The 20,518-nt window shown below is 40.7% G+C and overlaps 1 protein-coding gene across 13 annotated transcripts in view; it reads right to left on the bottom strand.

Moving 5' to 3' along the window:
- Positions 1–217: 217 nt before the first annotated feature.
- The window catches only part of PIEZO2 (piezo type mechanosensitive ion channel component 2), a 313,412-nt gene continuing 293,111 nt past the window's right edge, over positions 218–20,518 (bottom strand). For all 13 annotated transcript variants that reach the window (XM_069778971.1, XM_069778960.1, XM_069778966.1 and 10 more), the window contains 14 exons: positions 19,857–20,039; positions 19,174–19,426; positions 18,303–18,435; positions 17,707–17,854; positions 17,381–17,595; positions 15,133–15,291; positions 13,614–13,761; positions 10,960–11,148; positions 10,418–10,510; positions 9,133–9,305; positions 7,095–7,211; positions 4,982–5,061; positions 3,465–3,645; positions 218–2,580 (listed from right to left, as the gene is read on the bottom strand). In XM_069778971.1, coding sequence (XP_069635072.1) covers positions 2,328–2,580; positions 3,465–3,645; positions 4,982–5,061; positions 7,095–7,211; positions 9,133–9,305; positions 10,418–10,510; positions 10,960–11,148; positions 13,614–13,761; positions 15,133–15,291; positions 17,381–17,595; positions 17,707–17,854; positions 18,303–18,435; positions 19,174–19,426; positions 19,857–20,039 — 2,325 coding nt within the window. In that variant the 3' untranslated portion in view covers positions 218–2,327. The remainder of the gene's footprint in view (positions 2,581–3,464; positions 3,646–4,981; positions 5,062–7,094; positions 7,212–9,132; positions 9,306–10,417; positions 10,511–10,959; positions 11,149–13,613; positions 13,762–15,132; positions 15,292–17,380; positions 17,596–17,706; positions 17,855–18,302; positions 18,436–19,173; positions 19,427–19,856; positions 20,040–20,518) is intronic.

Genomic DNA, 20,518 nt, shown 5'->3' with positions numbered 1-20,518 from the left:
TGTCCTCCAGGTTGTTAATAAAGACATTATACGGTACTGGCCCCAATATTGATTCCCTAAAGACTGCCACTAGGAACTGGCTGCCAGTTTGACTTTATCTGGACAGTTGCACTCAAAGGATGGTCATCCACAGTACACTTTTCACCTGTTGTAGTTAGCGATCCAGTCCATGTCACCAATTTGACTATAGATTGTTTTAAAAAAATAAATAAAAAACCAACAGAAGAATCCTTTTATTTTCAAAGTTTGATCAATCCATGAAAGAAAGAGCAGCACATTTCTGCAAAGCCCAAATAACTGTACAGCTCATTCTGCAGATAGATTTTTCTCACCAGAAAGGAAGTGCCTGTTAAACAGAAGGAACCCAGAAGGGAGCCAGGACCAACTGTGGCCGGCATGGTTCTGCTGGCTGGTACCTTTAGAAACACATTACACCCTTCACACTTCTCCTTCCAGTGTTGCTCTCCTTAAAATCACTGAACACCCAGGTAAGGATCCATCTAACCACAACAGACGTTTTAGCATCCCTGTTGGATCCTATGTCAGGGCTGACCTGTATATTTTGATTTTCATTCACAGGTCCTATGGAAGAAATGGAGCAAAATTCTCCACTGGGGAATGCTGCCTGGCTGCATGAGGAGCAGCCACCTTTCCGTTACACTTTGGAGGAAATCAGGTTGTCTTCCAGTGAGTTCCAGTCACCAAATAATTTTATTGTTACAATATGATGAAGCAATTTTTATTTTGTGCACTTTGTGGTGCTCAAAATGTTAGTTTTCACAGTATAGAATGGATGTGACAGCATTTGTCATGGAAGCACTCAGCAGAGTATGTTGCAACTTCATTTAGTTGTGCTGTTTTATGAAGTTCTGCAGTAAAATGTGCCAGCAAATCATGTTGTATTAGTTTCTTTCTGGTGATTAACTAATCATTCGTATAATAAATAGCAGCTAACTACAAGAAAGAGATTTATTTGTCACAGAGTTAGAAGAATGTCAAACTTTTCCCATTTCATGTAAAAAGGCAGAGGAAAAAATACTTCTAAAATGACTTTGCAACATGTGCTTTATTTTAAGTCATTACTGAATCAAAACTACACAGTATACCCTTTTAACATACCCTACCCACTCAATTATTTTTTTTTCTCAATAATTTTTTTAACATGGAATGAAACCTACACTGCAATTGTAAATTTTCATGCTACAATGTTCTCTAATGAGCCATTTGTGTCACTAATAATAGTAATTTAAGAAAAAGGCCATTTTCAAGCTCATATGTATGTCTATATTTGGGAACTTAAAAAGAAAAACCCATCTCAGATGTAAAAATGTGACTTGGAATATGTAAACATTTTTGTATACCTGAAACACTGGAAGAAGAGTATCAGTGAACAGCAAAACGATGGTTGCCTTAAATCATCGAAATGGGAAAAAGCATGTCATGGGGAGCAGAGAGAAGCACACACTATTCAGTCTTTAAAGGGTTATAAGAAATGAAGTAGCTCCTTAGGTCACTGAGTTCACTTTCTTTTCTCCTCTAATGGAAAGCAGTAACTTTGAAGAGAATGGCCCAGCAGAACACCCCAATAATTCACCATCATTATTCTAGCCATTAGTTAACCTTGACGAAGTGTCAAGTTTCAGTTGCTTTTTTTTTTCCTGAGAAAAGTCATTGATGTTTGGTGGAAATGTCTTCTGTGACTGTACAAATAAAATAAGGCATTTAAAGAGATTGTTACTTGTTTTCTTTTTGCTAACAGAGGCTTGTCCACAGTGTCCTTTGTACATCAAAACCTCTGCTTTTCTACAAATGGGTATGGCTAGAATGTCTTCAGTTCCCACTGCAGCTCTGGGTCTCGGGTGTCCTGAAGGCTAGTCAGTGTCCCATTACTGTAGCTTTAAAGTCAGTGATGTACAACAGCATATTGCACAATCCAATCTGTATGGCTCCAGAAAGGGTTAAGAAGGTACACTGGAGTCATCTGTGGGTTCACTCCTTTCTTTTCTCTTTAAGTTGTACTGATTGTCTGGAAAATTAAATTAGCCAGACAAAGATGCAAACTTTTTGTTGATTAAATTACAAAGCAGTCCCCAGATTGTAGAGGAGTGGCACATTAAAAACAACAAATCATCCAACCTTCTTCACTGTTGATCCTTAATTTGAAAGGCAGCATGGATTCCTAAGGCTGTAGCTTCCAGGACTCCTTCAGTGAAAAATCATTGCTACCTAACTATAAAAGGCTTAGCTCTTAAGAGAATATTGTGCTTTTTTTTTCCCTTTAAAATTCAGATGAAATCAACTTGATTCGCAGTGTGACACCAAAGACATCAATTAGTTTTTTCCCTAGTCCACTTGATCATAGTCTCTGGCGAGCGATACAGGAATATTAGTTTGGCATACAGGTCTTCTTCTAGTTCCAGTTCTCCAGTCTCTCGCACTAAGAAAATGTCAGTACACAACTTCAAGATTCGGTCTACGTTGGGTAGCTCCTCAAACATGATGGAGTGAGAGATCCCACTGAAAAATTCACGGACGAACTTCCCTATCACCAGCACAACCGAGGCATATAGTCCCATGATGCTGAAAAGAAAAAAAGGAAAGAGTTCAAATCATGCCTTGAAAAAGGGTCAGCCAAGTGTGAGCAAGCTCATCTACATGGCTAAGTGTAGTCTGTCAGCTGAGTGAACATTAATTTCTAATTAGGATCTTATTTCTGCTGTGCTGCGGGAAAATAAGGTCTCTTCAAACACCACAGAAATCTGGGAACATAAACAGCCGAGGCTGCTGACTTAAATGGTTTAACCCAGTCACTGACAGTCTCATGTCCTGTCTGCTACAGCTTGGAAGTCACAATGGGAAATCTGACAACGGTTGGCTGCTAAAGGCAAATGATCTGTCAGGTTTCATATCTAGTATTTTTTATTAAAGTACATGTAACTGGTGACAGACTAAAGTTTACCTGTCCTCCCCTGATAAACCTCCTACGAGGAGTTCTCCAAAATCATGCCAGAAGGGCATACCTCCCGGGAAGGCACAGTCTCCTGCCTTCCCCTGTCTGTGGAGATGTATTTCATAACTGTTTCACACCCAGGGTCCCGGCTACAAGATTGGGAAGGTCACCAAAACTGGGCAGAGTTTGGGCAGAACTTGACCTGTAGCTAAACTAACATCTTTTGAATGATTTTAGTTCAATATAGGAAATAGCTGCGAAGGGTGCTTCTGCTTTTTCTCCCACTGGAGAGCAGGTATCAAGGGTAATACCATTCCTTACAAATATGAAGCTTTCTATTGGTAACATTAATAGACATGAACTGGAAAATCTCACAAAACCCCTTTTCAAAATGTTGTTATGTTCAATCACTACAACAATAAAAAGAAGTAAAACCCCCAAACCAGCAAATAAAGTCACCTCTACTTCTATCTTATCTACATGATTTTAATTTTACATAAAGATTCCTTCTTACCCATAACCAGCCAAGAATCCAAGGCTTGGTGGACTGACTTTATCACTGAATATGAAGAGTTCAAGACTCTCTTCAGATGTTTTGTATCTTTTTCCAAGCTGATTCAAAACCCACCACTCACGAACTCCCTCATCAGACACATTTTTGACCAGGGAAACTGTAATGTTTTCCCATCTGCAGTCTATTGAAAAAAAGAAATGTTAATATATATACCAAGAATTGCAAAAGTTGAACTGTTTTGAGTCATATACTTCAAACATCTGCATAATAAAGTGACTGAGCAATGTAGGAGTAAAGGTTCGTAATAATTCTCCTAAAACCTATTTTACATTATTTCTGTGCAAAAGTATAATATCTAGACTTCTGTGGTTTTCCTTTTGCAAATCTCATCTGAATGTGCATTAAATAAATAAAATGTTTCATATCACCTATGTTTTCTTCTGTACAACTGTCAAATTATTTCAATATTTTCAGGCCAAAGTATCAATGAATGACAGTCAGCATGTCTGCATTTCAGGCCTAAAGACAGACATTTAACCTGGAGGGATAGCGGTCAGCTTCTGTATGTCAGAGTGCAACTATCACTGTAAATGACTGTTATTCTCCTCTATCAGGAAAAGCATACTATCCTATTACACATACTAATCACACAGACAGGAGGTGAACACTGGCCCTCCTGATTTCTGGAGAACATACGTTAGCAGTGTATACATTAAAGACCTTTTGAATTAAGAGTTCTTTAGGACAGGACCTGACTAATGACAGTGAAGCACTTGTAACTTATCGCTACTTGTATTTTCCCCAACTAATCTAATCATGCTCACTGAACCTTGAACAGTAAGCTACTACACAGTAATGTATTACATAGTACTACTACTACACCGAGTGCCAAATTTAACCTCTGTTGAGCAACCTCTGTTCTTAGATAAAGACTTATTCCTACTCTTCCAACCCAACAGGTTTTTCATTTGCATGTATGCGCATGTGCGTGCATGTATTCTGGAGGTCTATGAGTACCTGTATGCATTCTGATTGGGTAATAGCACTCCGAAATTCAATGTTTTATCTAAGCTGGATTCTTTGTAGCCAATAAGGAAGGAATAGCTAAAAAAATAAACCATTCAGTGTCATTATTTAAGCTGAGGAGCTACATTAGCAGACATGCAGCACTACTGACTGTTTGTCAGGTAGCAGGGAGATGCCGAGAAGTGAAACTTGTCATCACTTCCTCAGAAAACAAGGGAAAGCAGTTCCTGAAAGCAGACCTGAAGGAAAGGAGCTGGCCTTCATCCTTAGAGTCCTTACTGTTAAACACAAAGCTAAAATACATCCAGATGCATTTTATGCCTTATACTGTTTTCCCTCATCTCTCCCCAAGCTTGCAGGCACCAGGTAGAAACCATTGTAAGTGCATTTCAGCCTGAGGTCCCCCATAACAGCTCAGTGAACATGCAAATGTGAGTGCTGTGTTGCACTTCTTTCAACCATACTCTGTTTTCCATGGTCTGGACACTTACCTGTCAATAGCTGCTTTATGGGTTTTGCCAGAGAATCACTAGGAGCCTTGATGTAGTACGGGTACACTGTCTCTAATGTTCTGGAAAAAATGAGAAAGCAAATATTTCATATTTTTATACCTCTAAAATAATTCAGAAATACCTAACAGGGCTATACACACTTCCCAGTAATTCTTGGCTTAAGCTATGATTTTATAGTGTTCAGATGTCACATCTGAAAGTTAGCTGGATTTATTAACTATGTTCTGTCAGTACTTCAGCGGGGAGCTCCATCCATAATGTCGCCATTCACACGCCATGAATCCTACACACCTGGGGCACGTGTGTTTGCAAGGAATGTAGACTTTATATTTTGTTCCCCTTTTTAACAAAGCTGCTTTTATAGTCAGCTATGTAAGCAGCACAAAGAAAGGGAACACATCACCAGTAGTAAACAAGCTAGAAAAATATGTAGCTAGAAAAATATGTGGTGAGAACAGTTATTTCTTCAGAATTGCAAGATGTTTCGATAATAACACCCGAAAAGAGTGAGAATTTTTGCCAGAATCTTTCATTGGGAATTATTTGCACAGTCTTTAGGAGGATTTCAAACTTAAAAAGAAAGATGTTTGCAAAAGTTCTTCCACTGGACTCAAAATTAAATCACCTTAAGTGGGAATAAATTACCAGTATCCAGAGAGAGAGAGACACTTCATTAAAAGCAGAGATACTGTCCTAACTTTTTCCTCAAATGACTAAAAATTCCAGGGAAGGGGAGCTCTCAGGGAAGTCCTGTGACACTTTGCTACATTGCATACACCAGGCTGAGGAAGAACAGAGGTGGCCAATTTAAAATCCCTCCTGACCACTCCAGCAGGCCTGAAAGATAGGTAAGAGCTCAGCAGCTAAGTTGTCCCAGCACAGGAGGTGGCAGAAAGCTCCTTGCTGAAGTAGGCAAATGGCTACGGGCTGCCACAACCATTTTTCCTTCATGACAAAGTAAAAAAAGCTTAAATCAACACTATTATTGCCACACAGGCAAATGCAGGTATATCTTCTATGTTACTGCTTGTTTCCTGCAAAGAGAGAATTATGAATGAACTACCTCTTCCCACAAAAAAGCAAAATCTACCCTCCTTGGCACTACATCCCCTTAGGAAATATTCCCTTATCCTCACAGAGCAGAAAAGTAAAAGAGGCGTACAATATTTTTTAAATGCAATGATCAGATGTGCAACTGCAGTCTGTTTGGATGTACAAGTGTGCGTGGGTGCAGAAAAATAGCTCTGTACAGAAAAGACAAGTCTCATTTCCACCTACTAACAGATATGAACCTCTCAGAGTTTTCACTGTCCCAGCCGGCCTCAGCTTTAACTTTTCAACTCTTGTGGCCACAAATCAGAACGGGTGCCCCTCAGGGATGACACATTGGCTTAGCAGTATTTAAGAGACTACTGCTGTAGAGTAATCCCCAGTGAGCAGGCGGAAGAAGAAGAGCCAGACTCCTTTCAAATCTGAAAGGAGGCACCACTGCTGTTAATGCTATAAGGCTATATCCATAGAATAATGTTTGATATTCATATGAAGAGCATGCTCTTTCTGCCTTGTGAATTTCCATTACAGGAAAAGATCTGATGTCAGAAACAACTGCAGATGTTACCCTTTGACCGCAGTGATTTAACACTTCCTTGCCAATCCAGTACTATTCAAGAATAACAATGAGAAATATAGTCTGGATGGTTATTTAGAACAAAAAAATCATCAATACAACATCCTCAGATCAAGTTGAACTGAAATAACTCAAAGGAGAGTTTAAGTGTGAGTATACTGTAATGAACTTGTGCTTATCCAATAAACCAAATAAAAAATAATTGATAGCTTCACCATGCTTGTTGGTGGTGTTCCAGTGTTCATGGTCTTCTCAGCCTACATTTATCACAGGAAATAAGCTTTTACCTTTAATGTTACTATTATGTGACTTCAATGCTGTTGGCCTCTGTGAACAAGGCTCCAAAGTTATTAGAGGGGAACAGATAGGCAGACAAATGATATGTCTGCACAAGCCTGACCTCCTCAGGAAATTAGGTTTAAAAAGGGAAGGTTTGCCTATAAATAGGCGAAGAAAATAACTTACACCTTTTCCAGTTGCTGTCCAGACATCATTGAAGCAATATCTTTTCTGGTGTTCACTGGTAGGGGAAGGGTAAGTTTATCTGATGCTATTTCAGCTTTGGCACCAAGGGTGAGATTTCTGTTGTAAGTAGAAGAGAAGACATATTGTCAACCTACAATGAGAGCATAACTTAAACATTTGATTGCTGAACGCTAGAGGTAGTTGTCTAACGAGTCTAACTGCACTGACCCTGGCTAGCCCAGTCTTTGCTAAAGCAAGTATCATGCTACCCGCACCTGAGATGGTGTGCGTTCTCACAGAGGCTATGTAGCAGCCTTAAAGTGGTATTTTTCTAACTGACTATGCCTTTGTATGTATTACAGGACAATGGTGACAGATTAATGTTAACTTTGCTCATTGTGTCAGTCAAAACAGAATGGGAAAGGGAGGATGCCTCCCAGGCAACAGGACTGTCCGCACTACCACACATTCTGTGCCAGGGCAGCTAAGGATGCTGCAGTCAGCTAGAGCTTCCCAAACCCCCACCTCAGCCCAGCCGACTGGGCCAGTTAGATGTGTGGCTAACAGGATGATAGGACCCCCCTGCCTCCTCCCCAGAAGGCAGCTGGGGCAGGATCAGCTTTTGCAGGACGCCTTGTGCCGTGCCTTGTGGTCGGGATGCAGTGGCTGGGCGAGCAGCTCCCAGGCTGCTGGGGGCTGCACAGAAACATCCCCGGCAGACGATGGGCAAAGGCAGAAAGCACGTATGCTGCCTGAGGGACACAGAAGGCTCATCTTACAGCTGCTTGTGGTGTCCTGGCCTAGGCAAAAGACAGCAGTTTCCCTTCACGGAGAAAAAGTGGGAGGTCACTGTGGTAAGTCTTTACCACTTTCAGTCATTCACGGTCTCAATGTAGTCCACAGGATGTAATTTGATGGTGAAAAAGGTCTCTTTCAACCAGTGTATGAATGTTTGTAGTTATGCAAGCATATGGGCAAACTGAGTAGCAGTATTAAAAATTAATATAAGGTTCAGAAATGATGGAGTGATGTAATTCGCTAGCTAATAGCGTATGCTTCCAGGAAAACCGGGGCGGGGGGGGTGTCAAATAAAGTTGAATTAAGGGTGCAGATTCATTACAAGACTATTTTTGACTGTGGAAGGACTGACCCAGCATGTTCAGAGCTCCCACAGTGATTCAGCTGACCCACTTCTCGTGCACAGTCTTTTGCTGAGGATTGCTGTAACAATCCAGCATCTGCTTCCAACAAAACAGGTAGATACTGGGGCTGCAAAGGCACTTAATTTCCATGGAGTGATGACTCAGCTCCAATTTAATCCAGCAGTCTACAGGGATCCCAGCTGGCAGAGAGTAGCCAACAAACCACCTCAGTGACTGGGTGTGCTCTAGCCTGCATGCAACTACTTTATATTCTAGGCTGTCTCTTGCAAAAACTTCATTGTAAAGTAATAGTTCACTGAGGCCAAAGGAACCACAAGTAAACAGGCAAAGGTCTTTACAAAATGGATCTGTGTCATTGTTATGCTATTTGCATAAAAAAGTATCTGAGCATATGTGTATCTAAAAAATAGTTTGTGTCAGTGCCAGGCTCCCTTAATAAGAGGACCAAGGACTTCTGTTTGTATTTCCTCATAGTTTTTCTGCCCTAACTAGGTCTAAGTATTCAGTTCCCATAAAAATGCTAACAATGTTGCTGTTTGGGGCAGTTTATTTGAACATCACCATCTAAAACTGGCTAAAATTGTCTTAGTTTTCCCTCCTTCAAGTCCCACTGAAAACTCCAGCCTGCTTTTTAAAATCATGTACTTGGAAGTGGCTCTACTTCTTTTTTTATTTTTTTGAGAACTGCAGGCAACAAATGTTTTCCTGGGTAACAAAGGTCACTTCTCTCTGTCTCTCTCACTTCCACTTTCTCATTTTTTTGCTCTGCAGTATAATAGAATTTGCTGAAAAACCAAAAATGCAGCGTGGAACTGTTCTGCTGAGTGAACGCTTGGCAAGTCATCTGTCAACCTCATAACAGCTATGTTCGTTACCTTTGAATGCTCCATGAAAGAACTAGAGTGAACTCAGCTGAAAAATCCAACAGTCCCTGTATCATTTTCTCTCTACTGGGAGGGCTGATGGTCCATAAAGAGTTTGAATTTCCCTCTAGATCTGCTAGAGTTATATCTTCTTTTCCATAGCCCTCTAGAAACTGCAAAGCAGCCTGTAGATGCAGAAGAGGAAAAGAAAAATTCAGTGTGTTGATATTCACAAGACACAGAGCCAGACTTCCCAGTCAGGCAGAATTGTAAACGTTTGATTAATTGTAAATGCAGCGGTTTGCACTGATTGTTTTCCTTAGGTACCAACTGGGGCTTTAGATGGGATGGGAAATAAACAAAGTGTAGCTGAGCTAAGGCAAAACAAGAATGGCCCTGCTGTTTGAAGAATGATGGCCACATAGTCCAAAGTGAGTCTGAAAGTTCACCAGGTAAACTCTGCAGAGTCTATTTAAACTTAAGTTAAAATTTTACTCTGTCTTTTGTTGAACATCTTTCTGCATAGAAAGATGTCTGCAAAGGATAAGGCAACTTGAAACTGGTAACTTCCAAAGTGGATCCAGATTACAATATTACTGCTATAATACATGGGCTATTTGGTAGGATCTAATATAAAAAAATGTTAATTCTTGAATGGGTTAGAAGCAAGCACTTCTTTTAAAGTTAGATCTGATCAAGCCCCAGTTACTTTAGTAATGCAAGAGCTTCTACTAATTACTAGTCTTTTTCCTGTAGAAACTTGTGGTAACTGTGCATGTTGCACCATGAAATAGTGAGACTATGTTTAAATGTTTATGTTTTGACATTTTAATGTCAAACCTTTTCTAGGCCATACACACTTTCTTTTGACAGCACCGCATCTCTTCACTGGGAGGTGAAAGCTGTGTGTGCTATAGGAAGGAGCATGGGGCTTAAAAGTGCCAAGACTGTGGTGTCCCCACAGCACAGTACACCAACAGCATCATGTCTCCTGAAGGTCTGTGTCATTTAGAGGGGAGGTTTTTATTCAGGCGACAGCACAACTAGGGTTTCTGTCTTCCATGATTTTGTGCAAAGATGTCGCGATTAATGGTAACTTGTCTCACCATAACCCAGCCCCGTTCTGACAAATAATCTGTCTGAACCCTTAACTCATGCAAACCCTCTTCATGGAAACATCTTCCAAATGAGGGCTGTGCTGATGACCACTTGCAACTACACAAACAACACTCAGAAAAGGCCTCCATGGAATCATGCACACATTTTTAAGTAATAAGGTATTCTACATTTCACTTACAGTGTTACCCCTATAGCTTCCCAGAAACGCATCGAAACCGGTCTGATTCAAATCCTTGAGCTGACTCTGTTGAGCACTCATTGTAAAAATAGGCTGGGAAACAAAAGAACACACACTTGTCACATTTACTTCACATCAGCTGCTACATACACAGTACAGCATCCTGTGCATCACAGTCCAAGACAGTTATGGCACTCAATTCAACAGAAGGTTATGATCTTATTCCAATGACAAGCAAGCTACCTCCAATTATCTTATATTTACCATGTGGACCTGTAGGCAGTTACCTGAGTGCACCTGATGTAGGATAATTTATTTGCATTCCACTGCCCGTAGGTTCTGGTTTTAACTTGCAAATGAAGATAGTATTTTACATCAGTGATAAACTAAGGTGTTTTTAAACCCCAAAGGGATCATTTGTGGGTGCTTGCCTGATCTCTTGCGTAAGGCAGGAGAGTTCAATTCAATGAAGGGAATAAGAAATAGCACAAGGAAATACAGTACAAAAACAGAGTTTGCTTTTAGTCTTTTTTCTTTTTTACCTGATAACCTCCTAGAGTTATTGTGATTGATACATCTAGAGGCTTGTTGGTGATGCCTGCAACAGATTTGATTAAAGACATGAAGAGCAGTGGGAACCAGACAATACAAATCAGCAAGACGATAATCATGCCACCCATTCCATACTTCACAACTTTCTTTTTCTTCTGGCCTCTTGGCTGGGGATATCTCTGCAAAAGCAAACAGCAACATGGTAATATCTCTTCTATCAGAGGTACACTTGGTATGATTTGATGGGTGAATATATAACAATCTTAAGGCTTCCTGTCTTCTGTGGTAATTCGCTACCCACTGTCAGGCCAGTTATTTTGAGATTTTTAGCCAAACCTGCACAGACACTGAATTTTTGGTGACAACAGAGAAAAGTGCCAAATGAACCCATGTTGAGAGTGTGTCTGGTGTGAAAAATATTGTAAACCTCTGTGGTTTTGATTCTTCACAACCGTAAAGAAGGGAAAAATTGGGTAGGGTAAGTTGAATTTTTTGCCTGAATGAGTGCAAGCGTGAACTCACAGGAACCAAATGTAAAATAATAGCAGCAACAGTAATACAACAATTTGTTTGAAAAAATGATATTGGGAGTGACCCACTTTCTTGTATTTGTCCTTCCAAAAAGTTTTATCTCAAAGGTCCTTAAGGCAGAATTTCTCTCATATTGCTTGAAACGCTGGAAACTGTATTTCAGAGGAAAAAAAAAATTGTTTGCCAGCAACTGACATGCACGACTAGTAGGATTGTCTGATATTGCACTACCTCCACATTCATTTCACACCTCACAGACAGTATTTCTAAGAGCTGTTCATGGCTTGATCCAATCTGTTTCTAGTGAATCCCACTCCAACTGTATTTAAATAATGTTTAAAGTCTTGACACTGCTGATGTAACATCCTTCCCTTTCTTAGCTTCTGAGACCAAAAGTGACTTTGCTTTTATCCTTCTCTTTTCAAAGCATATCACACGGTACGTCTGTTCTGCCTTGTCCATAACTCCCGCCCTCCGTTATTGGCCTCATGATTGAACGCTTCAATAGCTTCACCACCCTGTAAAATGCCTTACCAGCACTCTAACTCGTTTTGGTGTATTCTTTTCCAGGATTTAACTCTGCACAGTGTTTTAGGATCCTGTCTTTCATGCACTGCATACTGCATGTGCAAAATAAAGATGTATTGTATTGCACTGCACCTCAAACACGTGCCAGGAATCTGGCTTTCAGGAAATTGTTCTTGCTTTACAACATGAATCCATAAAGCCCTAGGAGAATATTAAATTTGTAATACAATGCTATATTTAAAACAAATTAGTTACTTTTCAAAAGCAGGGTATCAAGTCATTTGTCTTGCACTACAGAATAGTGTTTTCATTAAAATATCATATCAAGATCACCAGGGGTATATTATTTGTCTGTATGAGATTAGTTCAGGCACCTTTAATGATGTTACAGAACAGCTCAGAGAGCCTGTAGCAGTCAAAGTACTTAGGCATACCACTCAGTGTGAGAGAGGGATGGAGAGAATGAAAGTACCTTGAACAACACTCATAAAGTCATGGGTTATTTTGCTACATGGCATTAGCACACACATGCTAGCTTAGATGTGGAAATCTTCCCATGTCAGATCGATGCTACACATAATGCAGAGTGATCCTGTTGTAGCATAAAAAAATGCAGTGAGACGGACAGTCAAAGTGGAACTGGATTATTATTTCACTGACTCCTGAAGCCTCTGATGACACTCCATTCAAGGCTGAAATGGAAGTCATACAGAAAAAGCCTACATACAAGATTTGTGTGCACTTCAGCACTGAGTTAATCTAAGTGACACACTTGGAAAGTAATTGCCATTAAGAGACAGGATTATAATAAAAGTAGAAATACGTCAGTAACACTTAAAAATACAGATGTTTCATTGCAGATGTACAATTTCTGACTGGTTGGGTCACTCTTAGAAGAATGCTTAATTTCTTTTTCAAATTGGCAAAATAAGCCAGCATATGGTTGCAATCTTTATAGCGGTTATAAAGACTCCAGAATTTGCAAGTTTAATTTGAACTGAAGCTTAAATGACTTAAAAAGACTGAAATTCAGTCAGACAAATGGTGGGTTTATCTGGCTTGCAGTTCAGTTCTGGATGTGCAGGGGCTCTCCTGAGATAAAGGAGCCAGCTGAGTTCCCTCTGCAGTTACAGGGACCAGGTGTCCCTGGGACCTACACTGTGGAGGCACAAGCTCTTCCTTCTCCTGACCTTTCTCTATAGCCACAGCTTCCCTGCTACTGCGGGTTACTCATTTAGTTGTTATGGACAAAGTGAGCCTCTGTGAATACCAGGACTTTCAACCCCAGCCTTGAAACTCAGGCATGCAATTAAGCTAGCAGGCACATGCTTGCGGAGCTCATGTTAATGGTGGAAAAATCAGCTAGGCACAAAAGAGAAGCCATCTGAAATTTCACTGGCGACGACTGCCAACTAACATAAAAGTACCCAACAGTCTGAATATTTCTGAACATAAACACCAGGTGTATCTTCTAACAAACTGTCTTTATGGTGGATTTCCCAATTGTTTAGGGACTCATGATTATTTCTCTTCAGTTCTGCATGGGGGAGAGGAGGCCCGGATCACTCATATGGGGCTTCCTTACTTTTTCTGACTCTCGCCAACACTTCAGGATGAATATATGAGCATAGATATCTTCAACACAGATCCAGCTGGAAAGACTGAGAGTGGTATCAGTCCAAACCCAGTCCATTACTGCTCTCAGCTCAGTCAAAAACGGAACTAGGCGGAACCTGAAGGGAGACCACAGCAGGTAACTCATCAGAAATGGAGATCACATTAAAAGACCACAGTAAGTGTATATATGACAAGAAAGAGAACTAAGCCAATGTTAAAAGACAGTTTAGTGGGAGATTTTGCAAAAATAAATACAATCATATCCCAAGATCGCACAGCTAGTACTGATGGTTTGAGGGTGGTGTCTTTTGCCATAGTTCATGTTCCTCTAGATCTCCCTGTCAGGCCATAAACATGCTTTTACAACATTATGCCCAATAACTGTGACTGAGCCACTGATGGAATGGTACAAGAGACACTTCCTTGTATCCCCAAATTCCTCTGACCTGGGAGCGGAGTAGAGGAACATCTTTTCCACAGGATGGTAGGAATTTGTTTTATACCTCCTTACAACAAGAGGTGCATGGCTTCTTTGCAGTAGGTGGGCAGTCCTCAGCTGCATATGGAATTGGATTTTATGACTCAGGATTAAGCAGCAGCAGAAGGTGGGCTAACAGGAAACCAACATGCATATAGCAGCTGTTCAAAGTGCATCACTCCCTTTACTAGTCCCAAATTTTTCTGCTTGGCCAGGTCACAAAGACGATTTCATGTGAAGAAAGCTTTTTTCTGTAACTTTTCCTACTGGAATGCAACAAGCCCATACTGAAAATATTGGGAAAAGGCTGAAATTATTCCAGCTTTTCTGTGAAATATGTCTACACTCTGAACTGGCTTAATCACAACATCATGGTAACAGCGTAAGTGGAGGGTGGGGTATGCCTCCTTAACACCACCTTTCACTCCAAGGTGACACTGTGCCTGTTACTTGCACTAACACTCCTAACTCCTGAAGGGTTTCAAATATGCAGCACTTCTCAAAAGATACACAGAGGAAACATTCTTTGATGCATAGCTCTTGTTTCTCACGTGTATTGTCTTTCACTTTATTCTTCTCACCTGCTGAGTACAGCCTGTAGACCTGCTCCAAAGATCTTTTTGTGATTTGATGCCTTTTACTAATTTTTAGGACTGCAGTGCAAATAACATTACCTGTTTTCTAGCACAATGTGTAGCCCCTATCTGTTCACAGAAGTGATTTCTTAGAAGTATTAAAAATGTCTCTTCCATAGGCACCTGAATGGCTGACTGGTATGTCAGGCTTCTGGATTCAGAGTGGGGGACTGATTTTTCTGAAATTTGCATTCCTGAAATTGACTTTTTTGTGGACTACAGGGGACATACAGCATATACAGAGTGTGCTGTACAAAATCTACTGTCTCATTTCCAGCAGGCTGTGAAGAGAAGTCATGAATAACCCCAACATCTCATGATAACAGATCCTTATTTCACAAAAGAAAGGACGAGGGCAGTAGGTCTAGACTTACCCTTGAAATAAGAACAGGTTGACATAGTTATAACTTTTTGTGAGGAAGTTGCCAAGAACACGAGTTGGATATCCGCAGCGTATCTGATATGCTGATAAGCCGAAATAAACACATTTCACAAAATACCAGAGCTGGGCAACTGTGTTCTGGCTAAATTTCCTGTAACGGAAAAGACAGATAAAGGAAAATGATGAGCTTTGTATCTGTGTATGACCAAATTAGCTTGAAAAGTTTTGTGCTGCTGGCAGTTTCCCTCTCCTGAGATCCTGTGAAAAAGCCCTTGGTTTCTCACCCCACTGCAGCATTAAAACAGTATTTGAAAGATGCTGGATGAGAAAGTCTATAAACAGCATCTGTTGTCACCTCAGGGTCACAGGGCAGAGACTGGAAATAGGCTTCCTGAAGAGTGGAGGCTCTGGGCAGTGCCCTCTCCCTCTGGAGGCTGGAAGTGTCCTGCTGCCCAACACAGTCTGCCCTCGGCCCCTACGATGGCACATCCCTCTGTGAGCCCTGGGTAGACAGTGCTTTGCCTGGCTTTTGAGAGGGCTGACACCTGGACTGAGTCTCAGCAGCTTTAATGGCTATTTGTGTTCATGGGGGCACCTCCACGGCCATGAACTCATACAGGAGTTGGAGTTGGAGCGACCTCCGAAGATCATCTTTTTTACCCTCCCCTGCTTGAATCAGGTCTAATCACATCAAATTGTTCAGGCACCTGTCCAGTTGAGTTTTGAATATCTCTGAAGAGGGAGATCCCACACCCTGCCTGGGCAACCTGCTCCAGTGTTTGACTACCATCATGGTGAAAAGATTTTTCATCCGTAACTGGAATTTCCCTTTTTTCCAGCTTGTGGCCTATCTGAAAAGAGCTTAGCTTCTCAATGCCCTCTTAATAGGTAGCTGAAGACAGCTCTTCCCTTTCTGTTCTCCAGACTGAGCTAACCCTGTTCCCTCAACTTCCCCTCACATGTCAGGGGCTCCATCCCCCTGACCATCTTGGTGAACAAGTGCCATGTCCAACTGCAGTTCAGCAGCATGGTGGAACTGCAGGAGACGCCTCATGATGGGTGGGATTTGTGAGCCAGACATGATCCAATATTCAATTACATCCCGCAAACCTATTTTCGTTAAGAAATTTGCAGGGGCTTCTAAGAATCAGCCTGACTTAGAAGGAACACAGGAGGTTTCTGACGCAGATTTGAGATTAACAACTTGATATAAATTTCATAAAAGCACAGAAAAAGTCAAAATGATTTTACTGCCTTTCAAGTGACCAAATAAAGCCAGAAGTTTTGCATCGATTCTCAATGTGCAGTAGATAGGACATCCACTTGAAAAATGCTCTTCTTTTTCAAGTTGGGGCGCAATTACTACTGCACTGAGGAAAAATAAAACAATTGGTTTTGAGAGGAAATGAGACCTTTCAGTCTTTCTTTACACTATGCATGTATTTTGTTTTTTCCCAGTAAAATAACATGACTGTTAATGAAGTGTGACGTGCCCAGGTGACACACTCAATTTCCCTGTATAGTCAATGGAGTGAGGTAAATACTTCAAGTCCTAAGAATGGAGTTAGCCACGCACTAGACAGAGAACCTTACCATCTCTTCAGTGCAGACTGAGGTGGTAACTGCCTTGAGCCATGCAAGGAGAAATGTTAGATTTGGGAGTGAACCTGACCAGGGATGTGATACCAGATTTCACGCAGCAGGTGACCACCTCCACATCGCCTCCAGACCCATGTGGCAGGAGCAGGGGAGGAGAACTGTTGCTCTTCAGAAGAGACATCGGTTTTAGACATTCCTCAGTCTAAGGAGATTTAAATCCACATTTCACACATTCCAGGAAAGTGCTAAATTGTAAGTTACTCTGAGAGAGACATTTTCTACTCACTCTTCTAAACCAGTGTGCAGCAGTCTTGGGAGCAGGGAATCGAATCAGAGGGCAACATTGTCTCAGCTGAGGGCTCTAATCATTCAATTACAGGCAAGTTCTCTTTCCCCTGCTTGCATTTTAGCCTAAGTTGGGAATATTTCTGTACATACTTACATAATAAATTCTTCCTCAAACTTATGTTGGCCACAGTTATTGCTGTGGAAAGGCACTCCAACATTCTGCTTAGAAATGAGACCGAGAAGAAACCTGTTCATGATTCCAAAGCTGAGTTATAACCATCTCAAATTTAAATACAAACAACTTGATAGAGCATCCGTATTCCACCCATATTGTCTGATTATAAGGGTTATACCTTTCTGTCACTCCAGGCAAGATAAAGAACATCCAGAAATGTATTCCAAAAACAAGGATGACCTGGAAGATGACCTTTCCCATGACAGTCTTTTTGAGGTACAGTGCTCGATCTACCACCATGGTACCAAACTGAATGAGCACCATCACCAAAAATGCCTCCGGCACCTGGTCCTCTGATAATGAAGAGGTGATATCTGCTGCTGCAGAGTGTTTCTGAAAAGGAAAATACAACAGAGTGGTCAAGGAAGGAAGACACGTGATACTTAGCATCTACAGCATGTAAGTCCTACTGAGGATTTACAGATAGATGCCTCTGTGACATACCCCAAAAGCCCAAAATCCAAACACAATGATGATGAAGTCCACTGTATCTGCGAGGAACATCAGCACATACACATCAGTCACTGCACTGTAGTCTGGATGAATAAGATTGTAGAAAAACTGTCTGATGGGCACGTACACCTGGAGAGTCCTAAAAAAACATAGACCGCAATGTGATTTAACAACACTGTAACTTGCACTGAAGAAAAGAATGGCTGGGTATGGTATGATTACTGTTTCTAAAGATATCTAAGATCTACTCTGACACCCTTCACACGGCTTCACAGATACCAGTCCCTTGTTCTGATTGCTTCTAAACCACTGTAATAGAATTTGTTCAGTAGAAATATGCATAGCCAACAAAGATCACACAGGATATTTAGCTTTTTTATCGGGAAGTTGCCATTTGAACAACTGCTGATTGTCTGAATTTCAGCTGGTGGGACTTAGAGTGAAAGCATCTGCATACAATGAACTGTACATGTACCCATTCATCCCCTTGAATAAACAGGAGTAACCTGCTCTCTTTAAAATACTGTTTTATTGCTTTACTGTTTGGAACCTCCCCCCAAACCCACACAACTCCTCACATTGCTCACTTTTTAATTGTAAAGGCCTTGGCTTTGATCATTTGTTCTCGAAACTTTTCCATAAGAAGCTCTTTTCTAGATTTTTGCTTGATGCTTAACACACTGCTTCCTTTCTGACTGCTGTTTCGTGTACTGGTACTTCCTGAAAAAAAAGGGAGGGAAAGAGAAGCTAATTAAAATTCAAAGTTTAAATACACAAACTAGAAAGTAATAACCCTCGAGACTTCCATCCCGTATATAAGTCCCACATTTGATAGAAGCTTTGAAATGAATTCTTATGCTTTTTTCCCAATATGATAAAATTGTGAGAGCATCCACTAAAGGTTTAATCACTGGCATATCAAAATTTGATTAATAACTATAAAAAGAGAAGACTAGCGATAAAGGCAAGTATTTGACTGATCTGACTCAGTCATCTCAATTGGTAATATATACATTCAGGCTAGAGTAAGCCCATCCTTTTTACAAGATGGGGTAAGTAATCTGCTTCAATATACCTAATCAAACCTTTTTCTCACTTCAAGTATCATCAAATGTAGTTATGAAAAATACACATGCTTTGCATTCCCTCTAGCTGGAGATTATGCTGAACCACAAATTCTGGATCTGGGCCACACTAAGCATTCCTTTCAGAACTTTTGGATAATGTCATTTTAAAAACATAGTGAATCACAAAGTATGGCTCTCCATTTGAACTTTAAGAAGGCTTGGAGTGTGTTCAAACGTGATACTTTGGTTCATATCCTATTTCCTCACTGAGGAGCAGCAGCATTCAGTAGCCTCTGGGATCTCCACAGCAACCGGCACAAGGTTTCAGCAGGATGATCCTATGGGAAATGAATGATTGCTCTTCAAATCCCAGAAATGCCATGACATTTACCTCTCTTAGATCTGTGTGAAGAGAAGCTGGACCTGTGCGAAAGCTGTGATACGCTGCTAGAGCTCTTCCTCCTGATGGCGGTCTGCTGCTCAGGGAAGTGGACATGGATGGACTCCACTGATGCTGCAAGATTGACAGATTTCAAAGAGGCAGAAGAGTCTCTCCTGCCGCCTGTCAGAGACAGCTCATCATCAGTATCCTCTTTATTACTGGAGCTGTCCCCTTTCTCATCTTCATCCCATAATCCATGGCACTAGCAGAAAAAGAAGAGAGCATTTCAACCTTGTATTTCTGTCACAGTATTTATCATAGGCATTGCTAAGCTCAGTCACGTGTTCACAAGGGGGAAGACAAATTCATTGTGTTAGGATATCATAGAATCACAGAATCGTTTAGGTTGGAAAAAACCTTTAAGGTCACTGAGTCCAACTGTAAACCTAACACTGCCAAGTCCACCACTAAACCATGTCCCTAAGTACCACATCTACACATCTTTTAAATACCTCCAGGGATGGTGACTCAATCACTTCCCTGGGAAGCCTGTTCCAATGCTTGATAGCCCTTTCAGTGAAGAAATTTTTCCTAATATTCAAATGAATGACTTTCCTGTATCATGTGAGTGACTAAAAAAATTAAAACTAAAAATTAAATATGAAGTAAGAAACTACATGTACTCAGATTACCTTTAAAATGGATCTGTGGAAGAATAAAGCAAGGAGTTGAACAAGATCATAGTGCACATAACCCTCTTTCTTCTCAATGCCAATAATATTGGGTGGATGGTAGGGTTTATCTTTTGTGTAATCCACATATTTATTCCAAGGAAAGAAGCCGAACTGGAAGAAGTACTTGATGACAATGGCCACCTGTTCAGAAACACAACACACTTGGGGTGTTTTATAAGCATGTGACATTAAGAGGGGAGAAATATGACTACTTTGTCAGTTTTATGAGAAGATAAACAAACATATTAATTGCTACAGAGGAACAACAGTTCATATTGCCTCAGTAATAAAGTCAATCAACATTTACCAACAGATGATGCTCAGTGGTACCTGAGATACCACAAGCAGTGTATACTGTCTCTTGATTACCAATTATATAGTAGCTGTTTGCAAACCGTCTGTTCTTGTCATAACTGCTTTACATGTCAGGAAGGATATTGTTCATTGCAATGAAGAAAAACACAAACAAGACCTTTTCATACCACAGAAATTGCTGAGGACTTCAGCAAATATTTATATTAATATGAAGGGCCAAAGGCCCCTGGTCCCAGAGATCAAAAACAAAAAAAGAGACCATGCAAAGGTTACGACTTAACTTTTCTGGGTTAGAAATGGGGTTG

Source organism: Haliaeetus albicilla, chromosome 3 (genome assembly GCF_947461875.1).
Source record: "Haliaeetus albicilla chromosome 3, bHalAlb1.1, whole genome shotgun sequence".
In the NCBI taxonomy this organism is placed as follows: domain Eukaryota; kingdom Metazoa; phylum Chordata; class Aves; order Accipitriformes; family Accipitridae; genus Haliaeetus; species Haliaeetus albicilla.
This window is presented reverse-complemented; position numbering and strand designations above follow the sequence as displayed.